We start from the raw sequence: 23,613 nt of genomic DNA, 5'->3' as shown, positions 1-23,613 counted from the left end.
AGTTTCGCCCGAAAGGCGAAGCATCGATTGCGATAGCAAATTAGTGGAAAGCTATACGAAGTAAGGATAGTAGTTTTATCGGCCGTATAAACTTGCAACCATAGGCAACACTAATTCATAAGTAGGTGTCACGCGCGCACGAGCAAACATAAACACATCTCACTCGATGAGCGCGGAAACTCGCTGTGAAAACGCTGGAGCGAGGAAGCGCGTCAGCAGCAGCGAACGAATTGTCCTTCGTGCTGCGTCTTGCATCAATGCGAACTAAGCCTCGAAAACAGCGCACGGCGGACTCTGTCCCTGTCGCAGGTGGCTTTCAAGGTACAGCGGCCCGGGAGGGTGCGCGGGGCGTCCCGGTGTAGGACGCGCCCCCTTCCCTCCCTCCCCTACCCTCGGAGCCTTACGCGCGACGGAACACGGCGCGGTTCTTCCCCGCTTCCCTTCCTTGTGTGCACAAGATTGAGCCGCGATCGCCTGCTCACCATCGCACGCTTTCACTCGCACATGCAGCATACGGCGCGCGGCGACGATTTTATCGCCCTTGGACTTTATGCGAAACCTCACGGCGACGCCGACGGCAGAAATGCGCATGGGGTGTCCATATAATTGCTATCGCAACAAAAGGTGACTTCGCGCTCCGCCTGTGAGCCCCACGTGCTGCGCACCAGTGTAAAATTTGGCTGACATGTTAACAGCAGCGTATTCTATCCGCGGAGTGTGTTTTTTCACCAAGTCCAAGATGTAGTTCAGGAACCCTCTAAGGGGAACTATCGTGGTGCGAAGCTAATCGCTTTTGCTTCTTCTGTTAGGTTAGGATAGCGCTTCCTGTCCCTGGCTGTACTGCGCATGACGTAGACGCAATGCTGAGTTTCTTCAGTCGAGGCATGTTTGCAGTCCGAGAGCAGAAGCAGCTGTAGGTGGTGTTGGGCTGCTCAGCACGAGGTCGCGGGATCGAATCCCGGCCACGGCGGCCGCATTTTGATGGGAGCGAAATGCGACAGCACCCGTGTGCTTATATTTAGGTGCACGTTAAAGAACCTCAGGTATTAGAAATTTCCGGAGCCCTGCACTACGGCGTGCCTCACAATCAGTAAGTGGTTTTGGCACGTAAAACCCCATAATTTATTTTTTTAAGCAGCTGTAAGGAGTGGCGAGCGGCGCCTGGTGTCTAATCATTGCACCAATGAGCGCGCGCTTCCGTGCCTCGTAGCAGGTAGCCAATGGCGCGGTAGCTGCGTTTCTAGCGCGTGAAGGGGGTGGAGCTTACTACATGAATAATACAGATTGGCGATTTTAAAAGTCCTAAGTTGCCTTATCGCTTCGCACTCCTCACAAAACCAAGAAATTGAGTTTTATTTTAAATTTAATTTCCTTACTACTGCATATATCCTCACGATTTTTCAGTATTATAAAGACATCGTTAGGTCTAGTTTAATATTGCAGCATTATTTTGCCAGATTTGTAGGCGGAAAATTAATTTTAGAAGGTGAACCAACAAATTGAAGATGACCTTGTTGAGAGCTTCCTATGTAACGCTTCGCGTTAGAGGAAATACACATACCGGTAACAGGAATGGAAAAGCAAGTCGATTTCACAAATGACATCTTAAACGTTGATCCTTCCTTGCCAGGCTTATGCCTTTCTTTGGAGTATTTTTCAAAATATATTCTTTATCATATTGTCTTTGTCTTCCTACATTGTTGTAATATTTCTTCGATGCAGTGTGTGGCATTCCACAGTAAGCGGGACACGCGTCGTTCAAATGCATTTTTTCCTGAGCATTTGCTTCGCCACACAGTAACCAACCCTGCAGTGAAACCAGCTTCTCGGTGAACCTTTTTTTCAACGTTATGTTGGCGGCATGAAACTTGTTGAGGACATACGCGGTGTCTCGATCGTAGTGTTCCCGTTTACAGCGAAGCTGTTAGCCTCTAGTTGGTCGGGAGTTTTTCTTGTGTGCTTGCCCAAAACACGGCAGCTGGGAAAGGGGCTTGTGTTTGAGTTTCTGCGTAACAGAACTATGTTTTCTGGTGTATTCCACTTACAATACGGTACTATCATGCCTGTAGGTTGTGTGCAAGTCGTACTTTACGAATTTCGTGACAAATTTTACTTTGAGAAATTCAACCAGTTCAATAACGCACTTGCGCCAGTCGGTGGGCCCAAAATACAAACGGCAGCTGGAAGGCTCTGTGCTCAAGTTTCCGCGTAACAGAATTACCTTTTCTCGTATATTCGAATTACAATACGATTATATCGTGTCTGGAGGTTGTGCGCAAGTCGTACGTTACGAATTTTCTCACGCATGTTACTTTGAGAAATTGAATTACTCCACTTGCGCTAGGCGGAGGGCCTACAAGAATGACGATGTATGCTTGCTAGCGGTATCGCCATCTGACGGCCGCGGCCGCTTGGACAGACCTCAAACGGCAGCTGGAAAAGGGCTTTGTCTGCCAGTTTCCGCGCAGCAGATTTATGTTTTCTCGTATATGCGAATAACAGTCAGAGGTTATCATGTCTACAGATTGTGTGTAAGTCGTACATTACGCATTTTCTGACGCAATTTACGTTTAAACGTTAATTTAGTTCACTAAGGAACTTGCGCTTGACGGACGGCACAGAAGAATAAGGATGCACGCTGCACTTTCGCACACGTGCGTGCGCGCGTGACCTACGTCATTTGTGGTGATGTTCAAGAAAGACAAACTGTGCACAGTGTGAAGCAATGTAAACTAAGAACTTTCAAGAAATTACGACATCAAGAGTTTGCATGCTCCCCGTTTATGCTGTTGCTGCTTTCCTTGCATTCTACTTAGCTCTCGATTTGTGTTAAACTCCGACGTCAAATCTCGTGGCGCACTGGGTTTGCAGGAAAAACAACACAGAGATCGAACTGGCCAAGACCCGCATCGAGCTGATGCACATCAACAGCCAACTAATGGAGGCCATCCAGCAGAAGGTGGAACTCTCCCAGCAGCTGGAACAATGGCAGGTCGGTTTACACCCGCTTCCAGTGTTTCTTTTTTCTTTACTAGCACCAGGGTGAACATACCTGAACGAAAGCTTTGAACAGTTCACATACCAGCTGGATATTGCAGCACAAGTGCCAGCAGCTGTGATGCAGGATTGCTAGAAAGACCATGCTTCACTGGGAGCATATAAAGCCAATTTTGCCGAGTGAGCCATGGTTGGCCGAAAGGAATGCTTACTGCTTCGACCTTATGCAATCTTAACAGGAAATTAGGGTCTGAAAGCGTCTCAAGCAACCTGCAGGTTGAGTACATGTTTAGAATAAGTTTGTTCTAGCAGCATAAATTTGGCTAAAAGGAAAATTAACATACACACACTTAAGGCATACTGTGCACACATGCATGAAAATATGCGTGCAGCACTATATAGGCACTGTAACACACACGGATGGTCAAACCTCATTATGACAAAGTCAGATGTGACATAAAAAATACCTTCTTGTTTCTGTTATAAGCATATGTTTGTTTTGCACTGACATAGATGAGATACATATGAAAATTATTTAGTTATAGCCAACAATTTCTTATACATCCGTGTTCGCTATATCGCAGTCCTTCTGTATACCATTGTCGCCGTGCAACATCGCTATGACTTCTTGTTGTTCCTGTGATGTTGGTACTGGCAATGAGCGTCAAACCGCTTACTGTGGTGCAACTCCCGTGACGCACTGCACCAGCATACAGCCTCGAGTTGGCTACTTCCACGGTGTCATTAACTTGCCGTACTGGGAACTTCAAACTTTCGCGAAGCTCGATGCAGCTACAGCCCGTGTTTCTTTTTTCTCTTCTATGCAGGTGGACATGCAGTCCCTGCTGGATGAGCGTGTCCAAAAGCAACTGCGGAGCCAGGAGGCCGAGGACCGCCGAAGAAAGGCACAGGCAGCTGCTGCCAACGGTGCCTCCGCGTCGCCGCAGCAGAAGACACCCAGCAAGGGGGGCAAGCTGTTTGGACTGTGGAAGAAACAGCAGACCCCTCAGACGCCCCAGTGAGCCCCCTTGGGGCCCCCTGTGTGCTGTGCCCCACAACTCCTCTCTCCCCTGCGCTCATCCCCTGCCTCGTGAACTTGCCACAGAAGTGCCAGTATACTGCGGTCTCCAGTGTCCGCTGCCATTCAAGAGATCTTGAAACCCGCTTCCTTCCCCTAATCGGGGGAAGAGACTGGAAAAACCCTTGAGCATACATTTCTCATCTCATCAATGTCATCGTCGCGTCGATGTTGTGCGCAGACACTTCTTCTGTGTTGCTCTCGTGTTGTGCACACCGACGCGAGAATTAGGATGTTGTTGGTTGTCAAGTGCGTTGGTGCGTGTCGCACATTTTAGCACTCCTTACTGATGCAGACCTTCTCTCATTTCTGGTGCTCTGCAAGCAGACTTGTGTGATGTCACCTATATACTGTCTCGTTGTCGAGTGAGAGAATATTATGCCACGGGAAAGGCTTCTGAGCATTCAGTCAGTGGGTTTTATCCCTAATTGCACATTTTATTTATGTGCGAAAGAATTGTTCAGGCAGCAATACTGAAATGTATGATTTACGAAGAGTCTAATATATGCACTAGCTGTAGTATCACTGTTTTACGATTCAGAAATGAATGCTACCTTGGGTAGAATCTGCATGAGCGAACAATCATGCAATGTTTTCCGATGATGCCTTACTTCGGAGGAATACACTCGTTGAGCAGTTTTAATTTATTTGCAAATATTTCAGCGGTTCTTCAATTTGGTGTTGCTGCTGCTCTTATCTGGTACTGATTGCCAATTAGCACAGCTGTAATATAATTTAAGTATCCTTGGTTGTGACACTTACACAATTAAATACTGCCACAAACTGCAAATGATTTGCTACCTTGCAGAGCCTATTTCAACATTAAAATTTCTTTGTTTCTGTGGTTTCTGCAACATGGTTGCAGACCATTCTAGAGTGATTTAAATAGTGCTTTTTTATTTACAGAAAACATTGGGTATACTTTCCAAGAACATTGTGTGCTATGTGGTCAGTTATCAGATTGTTTTCAACTGCGACAGTTTCGAGTCTCTTAAGCGCAGGTTAAATGCGACATTTATAGAAACACGCAATGTGTATTTGCTTTTTCATGCCTACAACAATCCTTTTTCTAGCACATCGAATTTCAGTGTACTGCAGAATCCCTAGGATAGATACGAGTCATCGTTGCCGCTATGGCATATTTACAAAACGTTGCCAGGCCTTGGTTCAACCAAAGGGTCTTTACAGGTGCCAGTGCACTTGTTGATCTTTTGATGGCACATGCTGTTGATATTTACAATGTACATATTTAAATGATAGTTGCAACTTCTCAAGGACATCAATCTCTTTCCAAGATCTGTGTGTAAATACGGCGTCCTGTTTGAAGCTTTATTAGAAACACTTTGCAGTGGCGACTAGAGTGTTTGATGCTTTACTGCAAAGGTGCGCACGCAGTTCTCCTTCAGAGACGGTGTGGGCTTTGTTCGATCACTTTAAGCTAATATGCAGTAAAGTTTGTGCATGTAGTTCTTGTTCACCGAAGCCATAAACACTTTACTGGCAGTTTGCATCAAGTCTCTTGTGGCCTAAGAATCATGTGCCTCTTATGTGCAAAGATGTGCTGACCGAGGTTGAGTACGTGTAGTGGGATTCATTGTGTGCCCATCGCCCACAACTGTGCACCTGCAATGTCTGGCACATGGGGGACCAGCTATTACCCTCGAAACACTTCAACATAGGCAGTGTTACAGCAGAATTTCCATTCAAGTGGGCAGGCATCGTACAACACAGCCACGAAAATTTCACGTCTAGCCAGAATTGCTGAAGTGAAGGGAGGCGTTTTTCATATGCAGTTTAGAAGCCTTGTAGAATGTTCCTTTGGCTGTTGAATTTAATTACTCCAAAGGTTCGTGTTTAACGATTGCTGTTCACGTTACTGGGATTTTAAACATGCCATCTTGCATGGAGCAACTGTTCTCACAAACAGAAAATTGTTTTTCTGTACCATACGCCACCAGTTCTCACTAGCAATAAATTCAAGGCATGCGAGCAGAAAAAAAAACTTCGCTATGCGGAGCCCTGCTAGAAATTTCATTTAAGAAGTGCATCCCCCTTTTTAAACATCTATTAGCGCATTTTGATCCAGTCTACCTTTGATAGTAGCATGAATGTGTAGCAAAAACGACTTTTTTTCTGCAGCATTTTGTCATTAGAATGACATGCTTTTACTAGCTTGACAATTTTCTCGCGCTTCTGTCAATTTTTCATTGTCGGTTTCTGTTTCTCGCGTCACAACACAGTGCACAAATTCATCGTCGAGCACAGTTTGCAGCGGCTTTCCTGGCTGCAAAAGCTATTTTGTGCCCATATTTCTCCTGCACCTTTAGCTTGAGAGCCTGTCGTTTCCCAGCTTCAGAACCCCCTGCTTCCCATACGAGCTTTTGTACAACTGTACATACAGTCTACTGTGTGATGCCTTCGTGCGTGTATGAAAGCATAACTTGTGTTTGTTTTATCTAAGTCAGTGAAAGGATAACATGCTGATAGAGGCCTTTATTTTGTATGTACAATATGACAAAGATTCCACAATGGAGTGTGGCTTTTGTGCACATAGAAATCTGCAAATCAAATAGCTATAGAGAGGACAAATCCTGATCAAATGCCAAAAGGTATTGAAATGGCAGCTTGGAGCAAGCATTAGGTAAACATTCGTAAAGCAATAACCAATTGTTTTGTTGACCAAATGGGAAACAAGCGATGCTGCAGATGTGCTATTAAGTGTATCTGCTCAAGGACTGGGCTGATTTTCGGTACCACCCACAAGAGCACCAGGTGTTCAGACCCACAACTGTAGACAACAAGGTAAAATGCCTGCGTCACTAAGGGAATTTTAAATGTTCACTTTGAGCTGAGAATAATATTCTTTTTTTTTGGAAATTGCTTTAAAATTTAAAAGAGCAAATTTAATTTAGAAAGAATGAAGAAAGGCCCCAACTACATCGAAATAAGCCTTAAAATGTTTAAAAAAAGTTTGTTTGAGCTCCTAACTGTGGTAAAGTCGCAAATAACCGCAGCTCCCAAATACTATGACTTTTTAATGACCAACCATGACCTAGTGCTGCTGCTACAGACAGCGCTATGGTCATGTTGAACTCGCTGCTGGTTGGGGACATCTGAGCAAACAACCAAATTCCGAGTTAATTTTGCATATGTTGAAATATGTGCGTGCACATGATTGCAAAATGAAGCGTGCACCGTTGTGAAATAAAAGATGTCACATTCATGTTTGCATGGCGAGAATGGTTTGTTGTTTATTTTCTTCTGGACATCATCTGCTGCCAGTGTCGGCAAGGAAATGCGCCTCATACTCTGTGCCTTTGGGTAAGATCCAAAAGGATGCAGTCCCATTGTCGATGTGAAACCTGAAGAGAGAGAGTAGATAAAATTAGGATGATGGTGATGATGATTACTGATTAAACTAAATGATTATTGGGACGACTGTGCTAATGGTGAAAAGAACAAAAGAAGAGTAGGCAACAAGTAGGCTAACAGTTGCTGAACTAATGAAAAGCAAGGGTAATGACAGCATTAAAGATGCTTCTGTCCTTCAGATTTAATTATATACTTGTTACCTACTTTCATTTTATTTACAACAGCATGTCAGGGCCCTTCGTTATTCGCTTGTCCTTCTTTTTAATTTGAAAGGTGAAAATTTGGTATTATTGTTATTAAACAGGAAAACTAGGAAAGATATTGAGGTTTCCGTGACTGGCAGCCCAAAGTTTGGGATTTTAATTGTTACTTACACAAACAATTAACGAAGGCAATGGTCTCTTTCTATACACGAACATTTTATTTAAGCACGCCAAATCACTCGGAGGAATATCTAACGACATAAAGAGAGCAGCTTGCAAGTCATGTCATGAACTGGTCCACATGCAAATGCTTGTTGGCAGGCATTATTTAAAATTTTTAGAGAAACCACACGAACGAAACAAACACAGACATGCTTGGTGAAGCCTCGTTTCCCAATTTCTCTGCACCTAACTTAACAAAAACAAGGGGGGGGGGGGCAGTGTACACAGGCAGCTTCGCACGAGATATGATGCCTTTCCTTATTTTACAATCCCTTGCTGCCATATGTGCACACCTTAGTTCGAAAAACGTCCTCTCAATCTTGCAGCTACTTTTTGTAATGCACAGCAACGTAGGCACTATGTTCGCTAGGTTGCACAGTAGGTAGTGGCATGGCATCCTGCCAGTAGGCCAGCACATGGATGCTGTTCTCGATGCTTCGTTCTAGTAGATATCATTCAAACTCAAGAATGTACATCTGTATTGACTCAGCTCAGCAGAGGGACGGAGTCTGCCTTTTTCGATAGCGATACAAAACCCCACCAAGCTGCCATACATTAAGTTGATTGTCATCATCGTCATTGTCATTTCACTGCAATGTCCTGGCCCACTTCGTGTAGATTTTCCAGCAACATTTCTTGCAAATTGATATATATGCGCCAATATGACATGTCGTGACTGCTTGTTCACAAAAGGCAGGCAGCATTTATTACTTTTGGAATGCCTGCATTTTTTCTTACCCTACACATAAGGGCAGAACATTGGGAAGACGTTGGGTTTAACGCGATTTTTATAAAAACTTGTTTAGAGTTAAAAAAAATTAGGTTTTATCTGGAAACGAAGGACTCTAAATACAGTTAGTCGCAGGCTAAAAATGCGGCTGCAAATGTTCCTCAAAGGGAACAATAATGTGTTGCTAGGTATAGGAGCAGGCCTGAATTGGAGACAGCTTCACCTGGCCCTGTCTTAAGTGCTTAAAGACCCTCCTTTACCTGGCTTCAACAACCGCTGGCCTTTTAGTAGCAGCTGTACAAATTACGTGGGTAGACACAGTAGCAAATGAGAACTTGACACAGGTGCACACAGTTTATTTCAATAGAACACGTAGCATTTCACTGTGAACCGTTTCGGAATTTCCTGACCATGACTTTTGAATGCCGCACCCTTGCCAAATAGCTCATACGAAAAAAAAAAAAAAAGAAGAATCCCATGCACCGTGGGAATCTGTGTAATCCATGCCCACAGAAGCGTAAATCACTTGTGTGTGGGACACTCCAGCCACTGTGGCGTGTACTCGGCACATACATAAGCAATAAAGAAAAAAGCATACTACGAAAAACCACACATGAATAAAACAAATGGCTGAAAAGCAAAGCAAAAACAAACACAAGGAGCAATAGCATTCATTAGGGCACTGTTACTGAACCGAGGAAAGCATTACACAAATATGATACAGCAGTAATGAATCAAGATTTCAGTGTATTTACTGCTTTGAAAGAATTACAAAGACTGCACATCCTCAGGCAATTGTTTGAAGTAAAAGAAAGAACATAAAAAATCTCTGCCTCTTTTTCACAGAATGTAAATGAACATTTGGGACTGTCACGAACTTCCTGCATCAAACTGATTGAAGGCTATTATTATTATTATTCGACAACTAAGTGGGTGATGAGGCATCCAATCAGTGACTTTAGAACAATGCAAAGGCATCACAGTTTTACAGAAAATTAAGATGCAACTCAATTGTCTAGCAACAGGCTTATATGACCCAAGATGCATTTTGCATAACCTTAAGATTAAGGCTGCGCCATGGTCATGCTGGATGGAACTTCCTCACCACAGTAATGTTTACCAAGTTAGTACGGAAAGTTAGTACGGACCATACTACTGTATCTTTGTAGACTGAATGCTTGGAGCAGAAATAATGAAAACTTGCCTTTTGTCAAAAACCACTGTCCTCAGTGTAGTCGATGGTGAGATGGCCACGGGCTTTCCGGTGAAGTGGTCCTTGAACCAAACCTAAAACAAAGCCCATTGTTATCATTAGTAGTCCAAGATAATATTGGACTACAAGATCGGAAAATCGAAAGTACCTGGATATTTTCCAATCCCTGTAAGTAAGTTAGTTGAAACTATCACAGCAAGAACAAACTGCTAGCTACCCAGGAGTTCGCGAATGCTAGAAAGACACTAACATTAGGCTGGAGTGTTCAATTACAAAGTATAAGCTAAAACAGCGCAATTGAACGAAGTCAAAGAAGGAAAATGCACTACAGGACGACCGCTGACCACCAACTGTATTTTATTGAAAGAATGCCAGTTTCTTGTAGCCACTGTCCATGCCTGTCATGTTTCTTTTTTGTATGTGTGACTGTGTATACAGCTTGCAAAAGGCAGAAAACAAGCAAATTGACATTGTGTCTGCTAATAACTTTCCTTAGGTTGTGCAACAACCTGTGCACATATAGAACCAAATGCAGCAGTCTTTTGTATTTTTCCTTTTTTTGAGTGCTAAGGTTCATTGCATGGTCATTTTAATTTCTACAGGATGATTTTGCACACACAAGTTGAAACACAAGGATGGTACCCTGCAACCCTTAATTTTCCCTTTAATCCTCAAGTCCTTCTGTAAAGAAGCATAAAAGATGTACTTTTTTTATACCGCTATACTTCATTGTACATGTATCATTATATCCTTATTCAAAAATTATATTATAGTGCAGCTTATCTCATACGTTCAACCAAAACGTTAATGAATACATCTGCTCCGAAAAAGAGACTTTTCCTCAGCACACATTTAAGGATCAAGTGTAATTACTTGAAGTGGTGATAACAAATGGAATCAAGAGCACCGATGAATATGTTCAAGTGCCGAAACTCAAGTGCATGAGGATAGTACCTAGCTATATAGGCTTGTTGGCATGGCATCTTCTACTTTGCTGCAGCTGAATGACAGGGACAACAGAATGGAACATCTGACAATGTGCTGTGTGACTGTCAGATGTGCCTTTCTGTTGTCCCTGTCACTCAGCCTGTGCTACTACAAGTAGTATTATGTGTGACCTATATGAGCACCACCCGTCATCAGCGACATCGGTATAATGAGCTAGTCTATAATGAGCTAGTATAATGAGCTTGTCTACGCACATTTTTGTACAGCTTGAGCTTGGTAGTTAAGGCTTAACCATGCTGTCTTTATATAAACTGTGCTCTACCTGGCACTCACATGGACATCTTCAATGCAGCCTCAAGACGGGTGGCTACAATGCTCCTATTGATCAATTTTAAACAGGTGTTGCCGTAAGAAGGAATGCTTTTTTTGGGGTGGGGGGGGGGGGGGGGGGCTGATATGCGTGCCAAACACGCATGTACATTCTTCTTTGTGTTCATTTAGTTGCACTGTTTCAGCTTTCTTTAAAGGTGGACGAACTAGCTATACACAAGCTGATCATTTATTATACTTCTGGAATAGCAAACAAGCAACTCTAATCATGTTTTACGCATATCATAAAACAGTGCTGCTGATGACACAACTTTGAAATCCCCGCAGCAACTCCCCACAACCTTGCATAATCTTGCAGGTTGTGGGAACATCTGACTAAGGCTAATTTATTGAGAAGAAAGGATTGTAAAATACATTCACAAAGAAATTAATGCAGAACCCGCAAACTTTCTAAACTTTGCTGCACAAAACAGACCTGAACACATAAATACACAGCTGAACCTTGATACTGTAACGAAGTAAACCTGTAATTTGGTTGGCCATGCTTTACATCAACCAGTATTTTACTGCTATAATGTAACTCAAGAAATGCAAAATATGAGACATTACTTGTTCTAGCCTAGTGAAAATTGTTTGCTTGTAGCTTGAAGTATGCATATTCTGGTAAGAGAAATATCAAATAGCAAGAGCAACTTAAAATAGCAGATTGTCTACGCACATTTGCGTCATGGCCAACAGCTTGGCTTGGCTGGCCTTCAGCCAGCAAATTACCAATCCATGTTGTGTGATTACACCAACTGCATTTTGACGATGGCGCGAAATGCATTTGCAATTTAGCATTGTTCATTTACAATGTATCAGCATGGCAAGCTGGCACCGAGTGACCTACTAGCCTGGCATAAGCATCATGCTTGCGTTTTTTCCACACAGACCTATTGCGAATTTTTTTCGCGCTGATACTGACATGTGCATATATAACAAACATTAAATGTAACACATGTATTTTCATGTACAATGCTACTTTCTTTGTGTTCGGAGTAGAACAAGGTTCGACTGTAACCACAACACTGTCATTCCACACAATTTCGTCATTGGTGCAGCATTTGAGCACAACATCCAAGAAATTAAGTTTGGTGCAAGAAATAAATTTTTACACCAGTGCGCTGACATATTTTACATAAGACAAATGTGGGCAGCAACTCAGAAAGGTTATTTACCAGTCTAGCCTGACTTAGTGCCCTCTTTAAGTATCTCGTTAAACAAGATATGACGCTACAACTCGGATATCAATTTTTACTTTTCCATATTCCGAAAATGTCACTGGCAATCATACAGTGCCATTGAGAATTCCGAAAAGCATTTAACATGCCTTTGCAGTTATTTCTGAATTCTGAACTTGAAGAGATTATGAAGCAGTGGTGACATAACTGTCCTTCTCACTCAGCCTTGATGGCTTCAGTAAACAAAATCATACTGTGAAAAAAATAATTTTATAAATTATCCATTGAGTGATCATATACACGTATTTCTAATTTAGCAAATGCAACTACAGCTTTTATCTCCGTACACTTCAAAAATAAAACTCATGTCTGTACACTTTTAAAAGGTATAGTGCTTATTTCTGTTCTTTCTTTTAGCAACAAGCCAGAGTCAAAAAAGGGCAGAGGAAAAAACAAAACAATCTGACATACTGAAACATGGTTGGGAGTGTAGCGACCGCTGGCATTCCACTCGGGTTGACTGTTAGGGTCTCCAAACAGTAGTTCAAGCTGCTCTCCGAAGGTGGAAGACTCATCAAAGCTTTGCACAAAGTCTGACTCCATCACCTACAGGCAGTAATTAAACAAGGGGATGGATACTTTCGTCAACATCATCACATCTCATTGTTAGAATTGCCAGAGTTGAAAGCTTTGTTAAGCTGAATAAGGCATGCTGTAAAGCTGACCATCACGTGGGCAATCACATGGGCAAGGGTATGCAGGCATTCACAAAACGAGTGTTTCTTACTGGGGTGTTCTTAAGGGTCCAATATTATCCCTGCCAATAGTCAGCTTGCACTCAAGCAAAGACAAACATTCATGAGTAACTACCCATGAACATACGAGAGAAAAAGCTGACCACCTATTACACAGGTGCAGCACAACTTGCATCAGCTGTAAGTGGCGTCATAATCCACATCTCTTCCTGGTGCTGTTCACCTAAAAATGAATAACTGTTAGACGATGAGCATTAGAAAACAGGCTAGTGGCGCCAAAAATTTTTTGTGCACAGTGGGCACACGCACATGTTTACCCTCGTTCCGCTACCTTAATACATAACACACTGCTGAATCGAATGACCAGTACTTGTGCAATATTGCTAAAGGCTATTACCATTGTCACTTCATCATGTCTCAGTCATGTGTGCGCTCTTCTTTACTGTGATTGTTACAGGTTTTGATAGGTGTTCATTCACGGGAAAACCAGGCCCTGATTTAGTTAAAAACTTGCATTTCAACACTTGTCTAACCGGCCACAAGAGTACAGAATGCAAATGGTTTGCCAAATGCCGAACATATCAAAGAATTGAAACAAAGAATCAAAAGTGCCACGCATCTTCTGTTGTCTCTCCTTGACGCAGGCTGCCACTGTGATCTCAGACTGATGGGAACAAGCTAATGCAAACTGGGGTTGTATTGCGCACGCATCTTGCTTTCCACAAGTTAGTGTCACTTCTTACGTCACCGAGTAGGTGGTGTTCAATTTGTGCTCCCACCTTGCTGCGCTGATGAATCACGAGAACGCAAGTGAACGTTTGGAAAGCTAGACGCCTGTGCGATCTCACCCCTCAAAATCATTCACAGGGTGTCTACTGAGTTGACATTTCCAAATTCCCTGAGTTTTCCAGGTTTTCCCTGAATGCCTTTGCAACATTTCCTGAGTCATGCAGAATCATGCTTTATGTCAAGACGGGCTGAACCCATATCGCCCGATGCTGTCACTCTCTAATAAGCACATGAAAAAAAAAAGAACGACTTAATTCAATTTGAATACTAACGAGTACTGTTTATGTTATTCAAAAAGAGCATAGAAAGGAGGGGTTAGTAAAATGCACAACAAATAACATGTATATGAAAAAAATTGCTAATTGAGCTGGGAATTCTCAAATACAAATAAAAAAGAGATGCATACAGAAGCAAATATTTTTTAATGTGAGCTATTTCTATCAACTGATAGCAAGCTCAGTCATATGAGGCTCGAACTTTCTCGCAATTGAGATTCTCTCCCAACAACTCGTAAGGCAACCTCAACTGTCCTGACACTCTCCGCCCATGCACAAAGCCTCAGTGTTGTGTTTCACTGCTTTAAAGAGTTTATTTTGGCTTGATGAGGAACACCTGCATCTTGGCATCAGCCAACACTTTGTTTTTTGAGCTCAAGCTCCTTCAAAAATGCGGGAGCTTGCTTCCTTCCCCGTCCATTCCTCAATGTGTAGGTTCTTTCTGTTCTTGTCCTCTTTCACGCACTCGTTCGCTCCACAGAAAATTTGAAGCATCTTCTTGGTCAGTTGCACAGTCCACGTCTGATTTTTCAAACTGCCTAGGGGCGGCGAAAACGTCCGAAAAATTGGCCAGTTGGAAAAAATAAATGCATGTCATTTACTGCTCTTAAGGGCTCAAACCGCCACAGGCACATTCGGAAACGCTCTGAAGGCCTGTTGGTACATGTATTAGGCATAGCGGTGCTCGTACTGTGGCAGGAGATACCGGATGCATGCGTGTATAATCAAGGAATACATACTGTGTCCCGTGGCAATAGCCCCTTCCCACGCTTGTTATGCTTCACTGCAATGCTTTTGTGTATGCTTCACCAAGTAACATTTCTGTACAAAGGTGAAGCTGACTTTCAGGAACTGGCATTAGGCAACGCACTATGCTTTCCGAGCTGCTAAGCCAATCGCAAGGACCACTACTGTGGAGTCGGTGCCATTGTTGACAGCAGCGAATTCTTTCAATGAAAAACACAGCACCTAACGGCAAGAAGCTTAATAGCAAACGTCGAAGCAGCTACGTCTAGCATTGCCGCAGTGGTGGCTACGACTGCCAGTGGATCTGCGTGCGAGAGCACCAGTTTGAGGTGGCGAGGTAATCAAAACGGCAGTGGTGGTGGCTTTGATTAATGCCGTTTCAGACCTGCAGTCACGGTAAATGGCCCGGCAAATAGGACAGCGAAGGGTTCTTGTGTCCGAAATTTCAGACTTTCTGATACATTGACTCTATGGGGCACGTTGGTGGTCCTGCGAAGCCGTCCAAGTTATCGGGCGTCCGGAAAGTCGGTTGGTGACTGTACACTGGCAACTTCTCCAGCCGACGACAGGGCATCAAATACGATTCATTACGATTCCTGTCTGTTACTCGAGCCAGCATTACCCCGACTTTCGACCCTTACAACAAAATTACAGCTAATTTTCCCTGATAGAGGCACAAATTCCCCGAGTCTTCCCTGAGTTTTTCCAGACTACTCAAAATCCCTGAGAATTCCCGGTTTTCCCAGTTTTCCCGTTTGGTAGGCACCCTGCATGCAATATGTGCTGTGCATCTCTTGTTGCCCATGTTGCTAGGGTGCAAAGATCAAATGCTAAGCTTTTAACTGCTGGCATACTATGTGACGGCTGCAGTTAAAAGGATGTTCTACATCGGCCACCATGGCCATTGGTGTAGCTGGATAACACTTCCAGTGACAAATCTAGTACACACACACAAATATCTGAGAAAGTGTACAGGAAGATAGTTGCTCATATGGTGGAGCAATGCACACACAATGTGGAAGAGGTAGATTCGACTCCTACCAGTGCCAAGGTATATTTTTGTACACTTTCTATCCATTTTTCTTTATTACTTCTATATTTCAACTAAAACCCCCTGATGATTTCCCCTATGCCTTGCTTGGCATCATTGTCTGTTAACTTCATGTCACTGTAAATAACAAAAAATCAGGCCGCTCAGTTCCCTCTTTCGTTGAAATGCTAAGCTCTGTACTTCATGTAAGGACTTATTAGCGAGCCCACTTCGTAACATGCAGGAAAGGCATTACCTCAGGGTAGAGGAAAATGGCTGGCCACACGAGACCATCACCTGTCGGTGACAGGTGCACTCTGTGGCCCTGCAAGGCAGGGTGGGTGGGCATGAGCGCTTCAAAGCTGTTGCATTCCAGTTCCTCATCCTTAGCTTTGGGAAGCTCAATGCCTCGTACCTGTAAAAGAGAAGCAAAGGCAGAACCTATATGATATATACCCTCTTCACGAAGGTGCAAGAATAGACTGTAGTAGCTGGGAAGCTATACTGTGTAAAGATGAAGTTGGGGTCGCGACAGGCTTCAGTGATGCCATTTTTAGCAAAACGAAGATGAGGGGTGTATAAATCGGATGCCCTTTTCCAAGGAAACTAATTGCAGCTTTTTAGGGGCATCGCTGAAGCGTAAGGCCTGTTCCGAGGACCCGGGCTTCCATGCTCTCTAGAACTTGAAGATTTTATTTCTACATAATAGCAAGGTATGTATTGGTGAGGTTCTATTTCAAAACGGAAACAAAATGTACTTTACTAAACGTACCTGCAGGAACAGCCGGGATATGGTCGTTCAGGTCAGTGCGCTATGTTTTCATTGTCTCATTTCTGTTGAAATGATCAATTATTGTTCCAGGTAGTAAATACGAACATATGTGCAATGCTTGGAACTTTTGTCATGATTACACACTAAGAGCATGGAAATACTTGTTGCTTTCCTATGTTCTCTCAAGCTTGGATCTGAATCATTTTTTTTTTCAGCTTTACAGGCTTTCGTACCATCGCAACTTATATACAAACTCATAAGCACTTTCTTGCACATTGGCGTGAGTGCAAAAGAAGCACACAGTTCACTAAACATTTCCTGTCAGTAATAGGATGTACAGCTTAGAACACTTATAATGTAACCGCTTATAGTGCGGGAACAGATACAATACGGTCTTTTCTGAATCCTGTTTATCTTCCCATACAACTCAATGTATTCGCATATAGCTCATAGTGCAGCCGTGCGAGACGAAATGCCGGTTGTAATGCAGTTGCCGGAAGATCTTGCAGACAAGCAAGACCACGAGCACGCTTCTCAACAATGTTTTCTTTAGGTTTTCTTTGGGGGATACATATGCACTTGTCAAGCTGCTTATGCAGCTTTCTTTCCTAGGTCCTCTCCATGTAGTAAATGATCAAATAAATAAACTTCTAACTTCTTCTTTATTAATGATGACTTTTTTTTATTTATTTACAGTACCCTCAGAGTAAATATACATTATAGAGGGGAGAGGCTTCATAAAGGAAGTAAAAAATGACATACAGGAAAGGCACAGCATAAGTAAAAATAGAAAATTATACTAGCTCACTAATTTACACAAAAAAATAGTCGTAGTTCACCATAGAAATCTCATCATACACTTCAATATACAGGCTGGGAATGATAGGTAAATACATACATAGTTAACTTGAAAAAATAGCACTTATACAATAACAAGTCACGTGATATATTGAACGAAAGTTTCATGATTTACATGTAGTTAACTAAAGCATTTCTAAATTGAACATGATTACTTATATTGACAATAGATGCTGGCAGACCGTTCCATTCGTTGCATGTTTTAGGTAAAAATGATTGCGAATGTGTTAGTGTGTTAGAGCGAGGAACATGTACCTTATGCCTATGATCTCTACGTGAGAAGATGAATGGTGCTGGGTTAATCCACGCCGACCGAAGCGCAGCGTTCTGGTAGTAAATCTTATGAAATAAGCATAGACGTGATTGTTTCCTGCGGGTTAATAGCGAAGGTAGGTTCAGAGTAGTCTTCATTTGTGTTACGCTTGCCGTACGATGGTAATTAGCTAGTATAAACCGAGCGGAGCGATTCTGGACACTTTCAAGGCAGTTAATTGAGGTGGCATGATGTGGGTCCCATACTGATGATGCATATTCCAACTGCGGACGGACATATGTCGTGTATAATAAATGTTTGAGTGATAATGGTGCGAGCGAGAAGTTTCTACGAAGATATCCAAGTGTGCGATTAGCTTTGCTCGTTATAAAGTCGATATGGTACTTCCAGGATAAGTTATAGGTTATATGGACGCCCAGATATTTGTAATTTCTTACGCTCTCTAAAGGAATGTTATTAAGTAAATAGGCAGGACAAGCTTCATTAGTACGGGATATTCGCATTGATTTACATTTCTTGACGTTAAGCTGCATGTGCCATTTTATAGTCCAGTTATGCAATGTGTTTAAATCGTCCTGAAGAGATGAAATACTATTAGTGTCATTAGTAATTTTACGATATATTACGCAGTCATCTGCAAAAAGACAAATTTTAGACGAAATGTTATCAGGTAGATCGTTAATGTAGATTAAAAACAACAGCGGTCCAAGCACAGACCCTTGTGGAACACCTGATTTAACTGGGGTTAGAGTTGAATTAACTTCATTAACGCTTACAAATTGCATGCGGTGTGTTAGAAATGCTTTTATCCAATTAAGTACATTAGTATCAATGTTTAGTGCACTGAGTTTAGATAGTCACTCACTGCACACAAGCAGCAGCAATTATGGAATGTGAAGAGTGGCAAACAACACATTTTAGATCACAGTGACTTTTCCAGCAACACCGCTGTTGCCGTTCGCCTGCTTCGGTAATTTGTCTGTACAAACTTGCTCGACTCAAGTACCCCTCCGGTGTCCTTTCACAATCAGAAGCCTTCCAAGGGTATGGTTGGAGACTGACAGGTTAAACTTTTTAGCAAGCAGAATTTATTTTTCGTACATGTTCATGCAACATTCATAAAATTTTAAAACAATTCCAAATTCTGTAAATGTTACGAAAAGTTTGGGGAAGTTGGCAGGTATGCAGGAACCTTTGAAAGTTCTCATTCATTCCCATCCACATTTGCTAGACTATGTTGGTGAATATTTGGTTGTGATGAAACATGTTCATTGCTGGAATAAATAAAGGTGCAGGTTCTCCCTGCCCTTGTGAAGGCTAAGATTGGAGAGTCTCACTGCCATGCAGACAGTATTGCCGTCTTCATCCTTGCCAGCCTACCTAGTTAAGAGTTCACTGCAGGACAGAGGCTTTTCATGTAGAACACTGTGATTGCCCCTGTCCTGTGTGACTATACTGGCGGACAACTTTCTATGGCTATGAAGGGAAAGCTACGGAGGCAAAGCACGCACAAGTGAGAGCGCTTCTGAAAAGAGTCCCGCATTTTGACGTGTGTTAGTCTAGGCTGGGGAAGACAAAATAAGAACACCTTATGAGCAACAGTCAAACAAAGCAAAACACACCAGTGAATATAAAAGTTTACTTATTTTGCAGTGATTCCCTTCCGTGTCTGGGCGAACGCGAAACCATCGCACGTGGAAGCTGCATCATTTCAGTGTCCATTCCGAGCAACCAAAAGCACTGTAAAATGCTGGCAGACTACTTGGCGCGGCAACACGTGTGCAGAAGCTCCACCCCCATAGCTTTCCCTTCAAAGCCACGGAAAGTTGCTCGCGAGTATAGAACCCATCCTATGCCTGCAAATTTCCTAACGTCTTCATCCCTTTGAATCTTCCACCACTAATTGCCTTTTCTTTCCCTTGGCCCCTATTCGGTTACTACAAACCAACAATAATATGTCCTACACATTGCAGCTTTTTTTCTCCTTGCCTCCCTCATCATATTACGATGGAAATAGAGATATTGTTATTATTATTACTATTATTATTACACTGCGTTGCCCAATTCCACTTTTAGAATGTCACCTACTCATGCTTTTGCTGCCATCGTTTTATCCCTTAATGCAAGCCTATTTTCTATATGATCAACCTCCAACTAGTGACGTTGTACATCATTAGTGGTTCCAAATGATGACTTGCTCAAAATCAGAAATTCCTAGCCCCCTATCCTGTGCAGCAAGCTTTATTGCTACCTTAGCAAAGAGCTCTGCAGCTGCTGGGGACCAAGGGCCACGGGCCAAGAACACCGCTTCAGAAAAGTGTTCATTTGCATCTCGAGGAGCCTCCATCTGATCTATCATAAGGGTCATTTTCGCTTAACACATAATATGCCCTTGCTTAACTCAACTGTTAAACTAGAACACAACTGCAAACATGAAAAGGTGTTAAGCCAATAGTGAGCCAATAGAACAAGGTATCCGCTGCAAAAATAGAAGTGGCTACCCGAGTGTGGAGCTGGGTCTATTAACACAAGGTTTCTTCCCAACAAGGCTAGGCACACACAGCTGATACTTTTACCTCACACGTGTAACTATAGCACAAACTGTGAACATTAGATTGCCAAGGAAAGTATGTCAAGCATGAAAACCTAGTGCCAAAGCACTCTGCTAATCATTCCGAAGAGAATTTGACATGATTGCGTACATATATGAGGTAGTGAGCACGAAAACAAGCTCACCAAAAGCGCACTTCTGAGAGCTGCCTCTCTCTGGGCCTCCTGTTTTGCCTTCAGCTCCGCTTTTCTTCGGTTCCGTTCATACAATTTCTGTAAGTGAGGAGAGGAGACGCCGTGAAACAAGTCAATGAACAGGCAAGGACAAGGACTAAAACGACAACACAAATCCGAGAAAGCTCGCAACAGCTGAAATCTTAGTGGCCATACCAGCGCTTTCTCTGCCTTCTCTTTCAGCCCCTTCATTTCTGCGTTTGCAGGGTCCAGCTGGAAGGGGCACAATAAACCATGAGCCCAGTGTGCAATTGGTACTACAAAAGATGATTTGAACATTTTTATTGCATATAATTAAAAACCTTCAGATCGCAAGAGACAGAAAGCTGTTTGAGGGGGTTATTGCTTGATAATATTGTCAGGCAGAATAGCACATGACACAATCTGCTAACACACATCTTTTAAAGCGTGGTAGTGATAGAAGTTCAGCAGCTAAGCTGTACATGTTTAAAACCAAATGCCACAATGTTTCTCACACAAATGATAGTTCAAGCAAAAGTGTGCATTACAGCTGGCTATTTCCCACATGTCTATGAATGTTGCAAGACAGGCGTGACATTCTGGTTTGGATCTATTACCACTCTCATACTTAACATTCCTGTTATGCCATTAGCACAGCAAGTATGTTTTATGTGCACTGGTGAAAGTAATGTCTCTATTGCTGGTACTGAAAAGAGTACGACTGAGAAATCCACAAGAACAAGAAAGGGGACACTGCTTCAAACATCATTGAAGCCATCTAAAGGCAAGCAAAGAAACAGAATGCTTGTAGCATTACCTCCAAGAGCTGCTCGCACCAGTCTATGCACTCCTGATAGCGTTCTAATTCCCAGCAACATAGGGCGGCTAAAAACAAAGAAATGGGGGGGATGTAGCAGGATGTCAAAATGGAAGAACACAATAAAGATTAATTAAACACATCGCAGTTATCAATTTGACAAGAAATATGCAATTGAATGAGCATACATGTCTTTTCAAACATCAAGTGCCTTACAAAGCAGCAGCCTTATGCTGTGATTGATATCTTTACTGATACTTGCCTTTCGTCATTGCTTTCGTGTAATTTGGCTTGAGTTTTGAAGCAGCCGCTGAGTCAGTCAAGGCTGAGCCATAATTTTCTGTAAGTGTGCAAGTCAAGAAAAGAGTAATCAGATGGAGTAATTCAAATGATGAACAGCATGAACTTTTTCTATCTGTTGTGGCTATCTGTGTGGCTGTAACAAAGTTTAGCTAAACCAGATGACTGCTTTGCAAAAGGTGCAATTTCTCTCTGGAATGGTACAATCTGCATATGTTGATTTCATGGGCATGGGACATAGTGTTGTAAATTCCTGCTTTTTTTTCTTCCTTTTTTTGACGCAATAAGCCTAATTGAAATGTCATATGTTGATTCTTGTTTGTGCCCTTTTATGTGCTTCTGTGAATGTCATACATAAATGTCAGAGAAAACTTCAAGTGGCTAGCATTGTTTCAATCAATAGACCAACTGCAACAAAATTTCAATTTGTTTAAATTGGTTATAAATGAGTAGTAGTACATACTATTGAAGCAATCTGGGCAGAGCTGCAGGGTGGCAATCATCTAATTTTCTTATTACCAGCCTTTAAACAGCACTTAAGCAGATGATGCATCCACCAAGTAGTTAACAGATATGACACTGATCCTAGATTATGGCCTCCTAGGTCTTCAGGTTGCCTAATCATGGAGGTTAGTCTCACGCGTGGCACTAGTACACCGATGCACAGAGTTATGCATCATTTACGGTGAGCAGCAATGGTAGCATTAATTTTTCTCTTTCTTAAAATTTCAGTATCAAAAACTACCTAGCACTATCATTGCAAGTTTTTATGCTGCATCCACCCATATTCCAGATACTACACATACACTATTTCAAACTAGGCTTTCTACACAATTGTTGTTTGTTGTAGTTGGTCTTTAAGCTACAATGATAAATACAACTACAAATGTTGCCACTAATTTTTTTAATATATGTGCCGAACGCAAGTAATGAGTGCCTTTTACTGTAATAGGGAAAGAGCAAAGAGAGAAAACATACTATATTGAACTCAGAAAAACAAAACAAAAAGCCATGATTACTTACTTATCCGAAAATGGGCTGCTGCCCTGTTACAGTACAGTTGGGCATTAAGCTCAAGGTTCTTGCACTTCTGCCTGAGTCCCTCTGTGTATGAAATGACCGCCCAGCGGTATTTCTTCAGCTTGAAGTTGTTGTTTCCATCAGCCTTGTACTGCTCAGCCAAATCTAAAGGCAGAATACAAGCAAGGTAAAAATCTTTGTAGGTTAGCCATAAAAGAAAGTCAAACACGCTTGGCTACCTTTTGGGTACAAAAGTTCTTTACATCAAATTTTTTTACACATCAGGCATCATTTCTGTCCTTGAGTCAGACTCCCAAACCTTCTCTTATGTAGGCGTAGCCCATACTGTTACAAACAAGAGGGTTGCAATGTGGGCTTGTTGGTAATGCATCTTCAAGGGGTGCACGGTAGCGTGATTAAAAGACGGGACAAAAGAAGACACACAGGGACACACACAGCGCTATGCGTGTCCCTGTGTGTCTTCTTTTGTCCAGTCTTTTAGTTGCACTACCGTACACCCCTTGATGATGTTACAGACAACATGGTTTTGTCTCGATGGCTGTCAGGACTGGCCAGGGCTCATGCATTGGCCAGCTATGAAAATCTCCAGCATAAGAGATGTTTTGTAAACTTTCTTTTTTTGTTACACACTTCTATTACCTTGGAAGCATAGCTGTTTCTAAGAGCTTGGTAAGCCACCTGCCAGTTGAGAACAGCTGAGGTCTTTGTTCACAGCAGCTATGCAGTCCACCATGGCACCATAGTTGTACATTGTGCTTTGTTGTGCAAAGCCTTTCCTACATACTTGGCACCCAAGGTTTGTCTACAAACATTGTGACCCACGCACAACTCCTTTCTGCAGATCCGGCAGGAAAAATACTGAAAAATCGTAGCTTACATTTTTTAAGATGCATATGC

At 42.4% G+C, this 23,613-nt stretch overlaps 2 protein-coding genes across 6 annotated transcripts in view; one reads left to right on the top strand and one right to left on the bottom strand.

Annotated features, from left to right (window-relative positions):
• The window catches only part of LOC142576181 (BICD family-like cargo adapter 1), a 183,443-nt gene extending 176,139 nt beyond the window's left edge, over positions 1 to 7,304 (top strand). For all 3 annotated transcript variants that reach the window (XM_075686183.1, XM_075686182.1, XM_075686184.1), the window contains exons 8-9: positions 2,872 to 2,992; positions 3,825 to 7,304. In XM_075686183.1, coding sequence (XP_075542298.1) covers positions 2,872 to 2,992; positions 3,825 to 4,019 — 316 coding nt within the window. In that variant the 3' untranslated portion in view covers positions 4,020 to 7,304. The remainder of the gene's footprint in view (positions 1 to 2,871; positions 2,993 to 3,824) is intronic.
• Positions 7,301 to 23,613, bottom strand: part of Dpit47 (DNA polymerase interacting tpr containing protein of 47kD) — a 55,053-nt gene continuing 38,740 nt past the window's right edge. For all 3 annotated transcript variants that reach the window (XM_075686186.1, XM_075686185.1, XM_075686187.1), the window contains 9 exons: positions 22,699 to 22,860; positions 21,638 to 21,715; positions 21,376 to 21,443; positions 20,754 to 20,810; positions 20,550 to 20,636; positions 16,166 to 16,324; positions 12,785 to 12,919; positions 9,807 to 9,889; positions 7,301 to 7,437 (listed from right to left, as the gene is read on the bottom strand). In XM_075686186.1, the coding sequence (XP_075542301.1) occupies positions 7,344 to 7,437; positions 9,807 to 9,889; positions 12,785 to 12,919; positions 16,166 to 16,324; positions 20,550 to 20,636; positions 20,754 to 20,810; positions 21,376 to 21,443; positions 21,638 to 21,715; positions 22,699 to 22,860 (923 nt within the window). In that variant the 3' untranslated portion in view covers positions 7,301 to 7,343. The remainder of the gene's footprint in view (positions 7,438 to 9,806; positions 9,890 to 12,784; positions 12,920 to 16,165; positions 16,325 to 20,549; positions 20,637 to 20,753; positions 20,811 to 21,375; positions 21,444 to 21,637; positions 21,716 to 22,698; positions 22,861 to 23,613) is intronic.

This window comes from Dermacentor variabilis, chromosome 3 (genome assembly GCF_050947875.1).
Source record: "Dermacentor variabilis isolate Ectoservices chromosome 3, ASM5094787v1, whole genome shotgun sequence".
In the NCBI taxonomy this organism is placed as follows: domain Eukaryota; kingdom Metazoa; phylum Arthropoda; class Arachnida; order Ixodida; family Ixodidae; genus Dermacentor; species Dermacentor variabilis.
The sequence above is the reverse complement of the archived record's forward strand: the minus strand, read 5'-3'. Positions and strand labels throughout refer to the sequence as shown.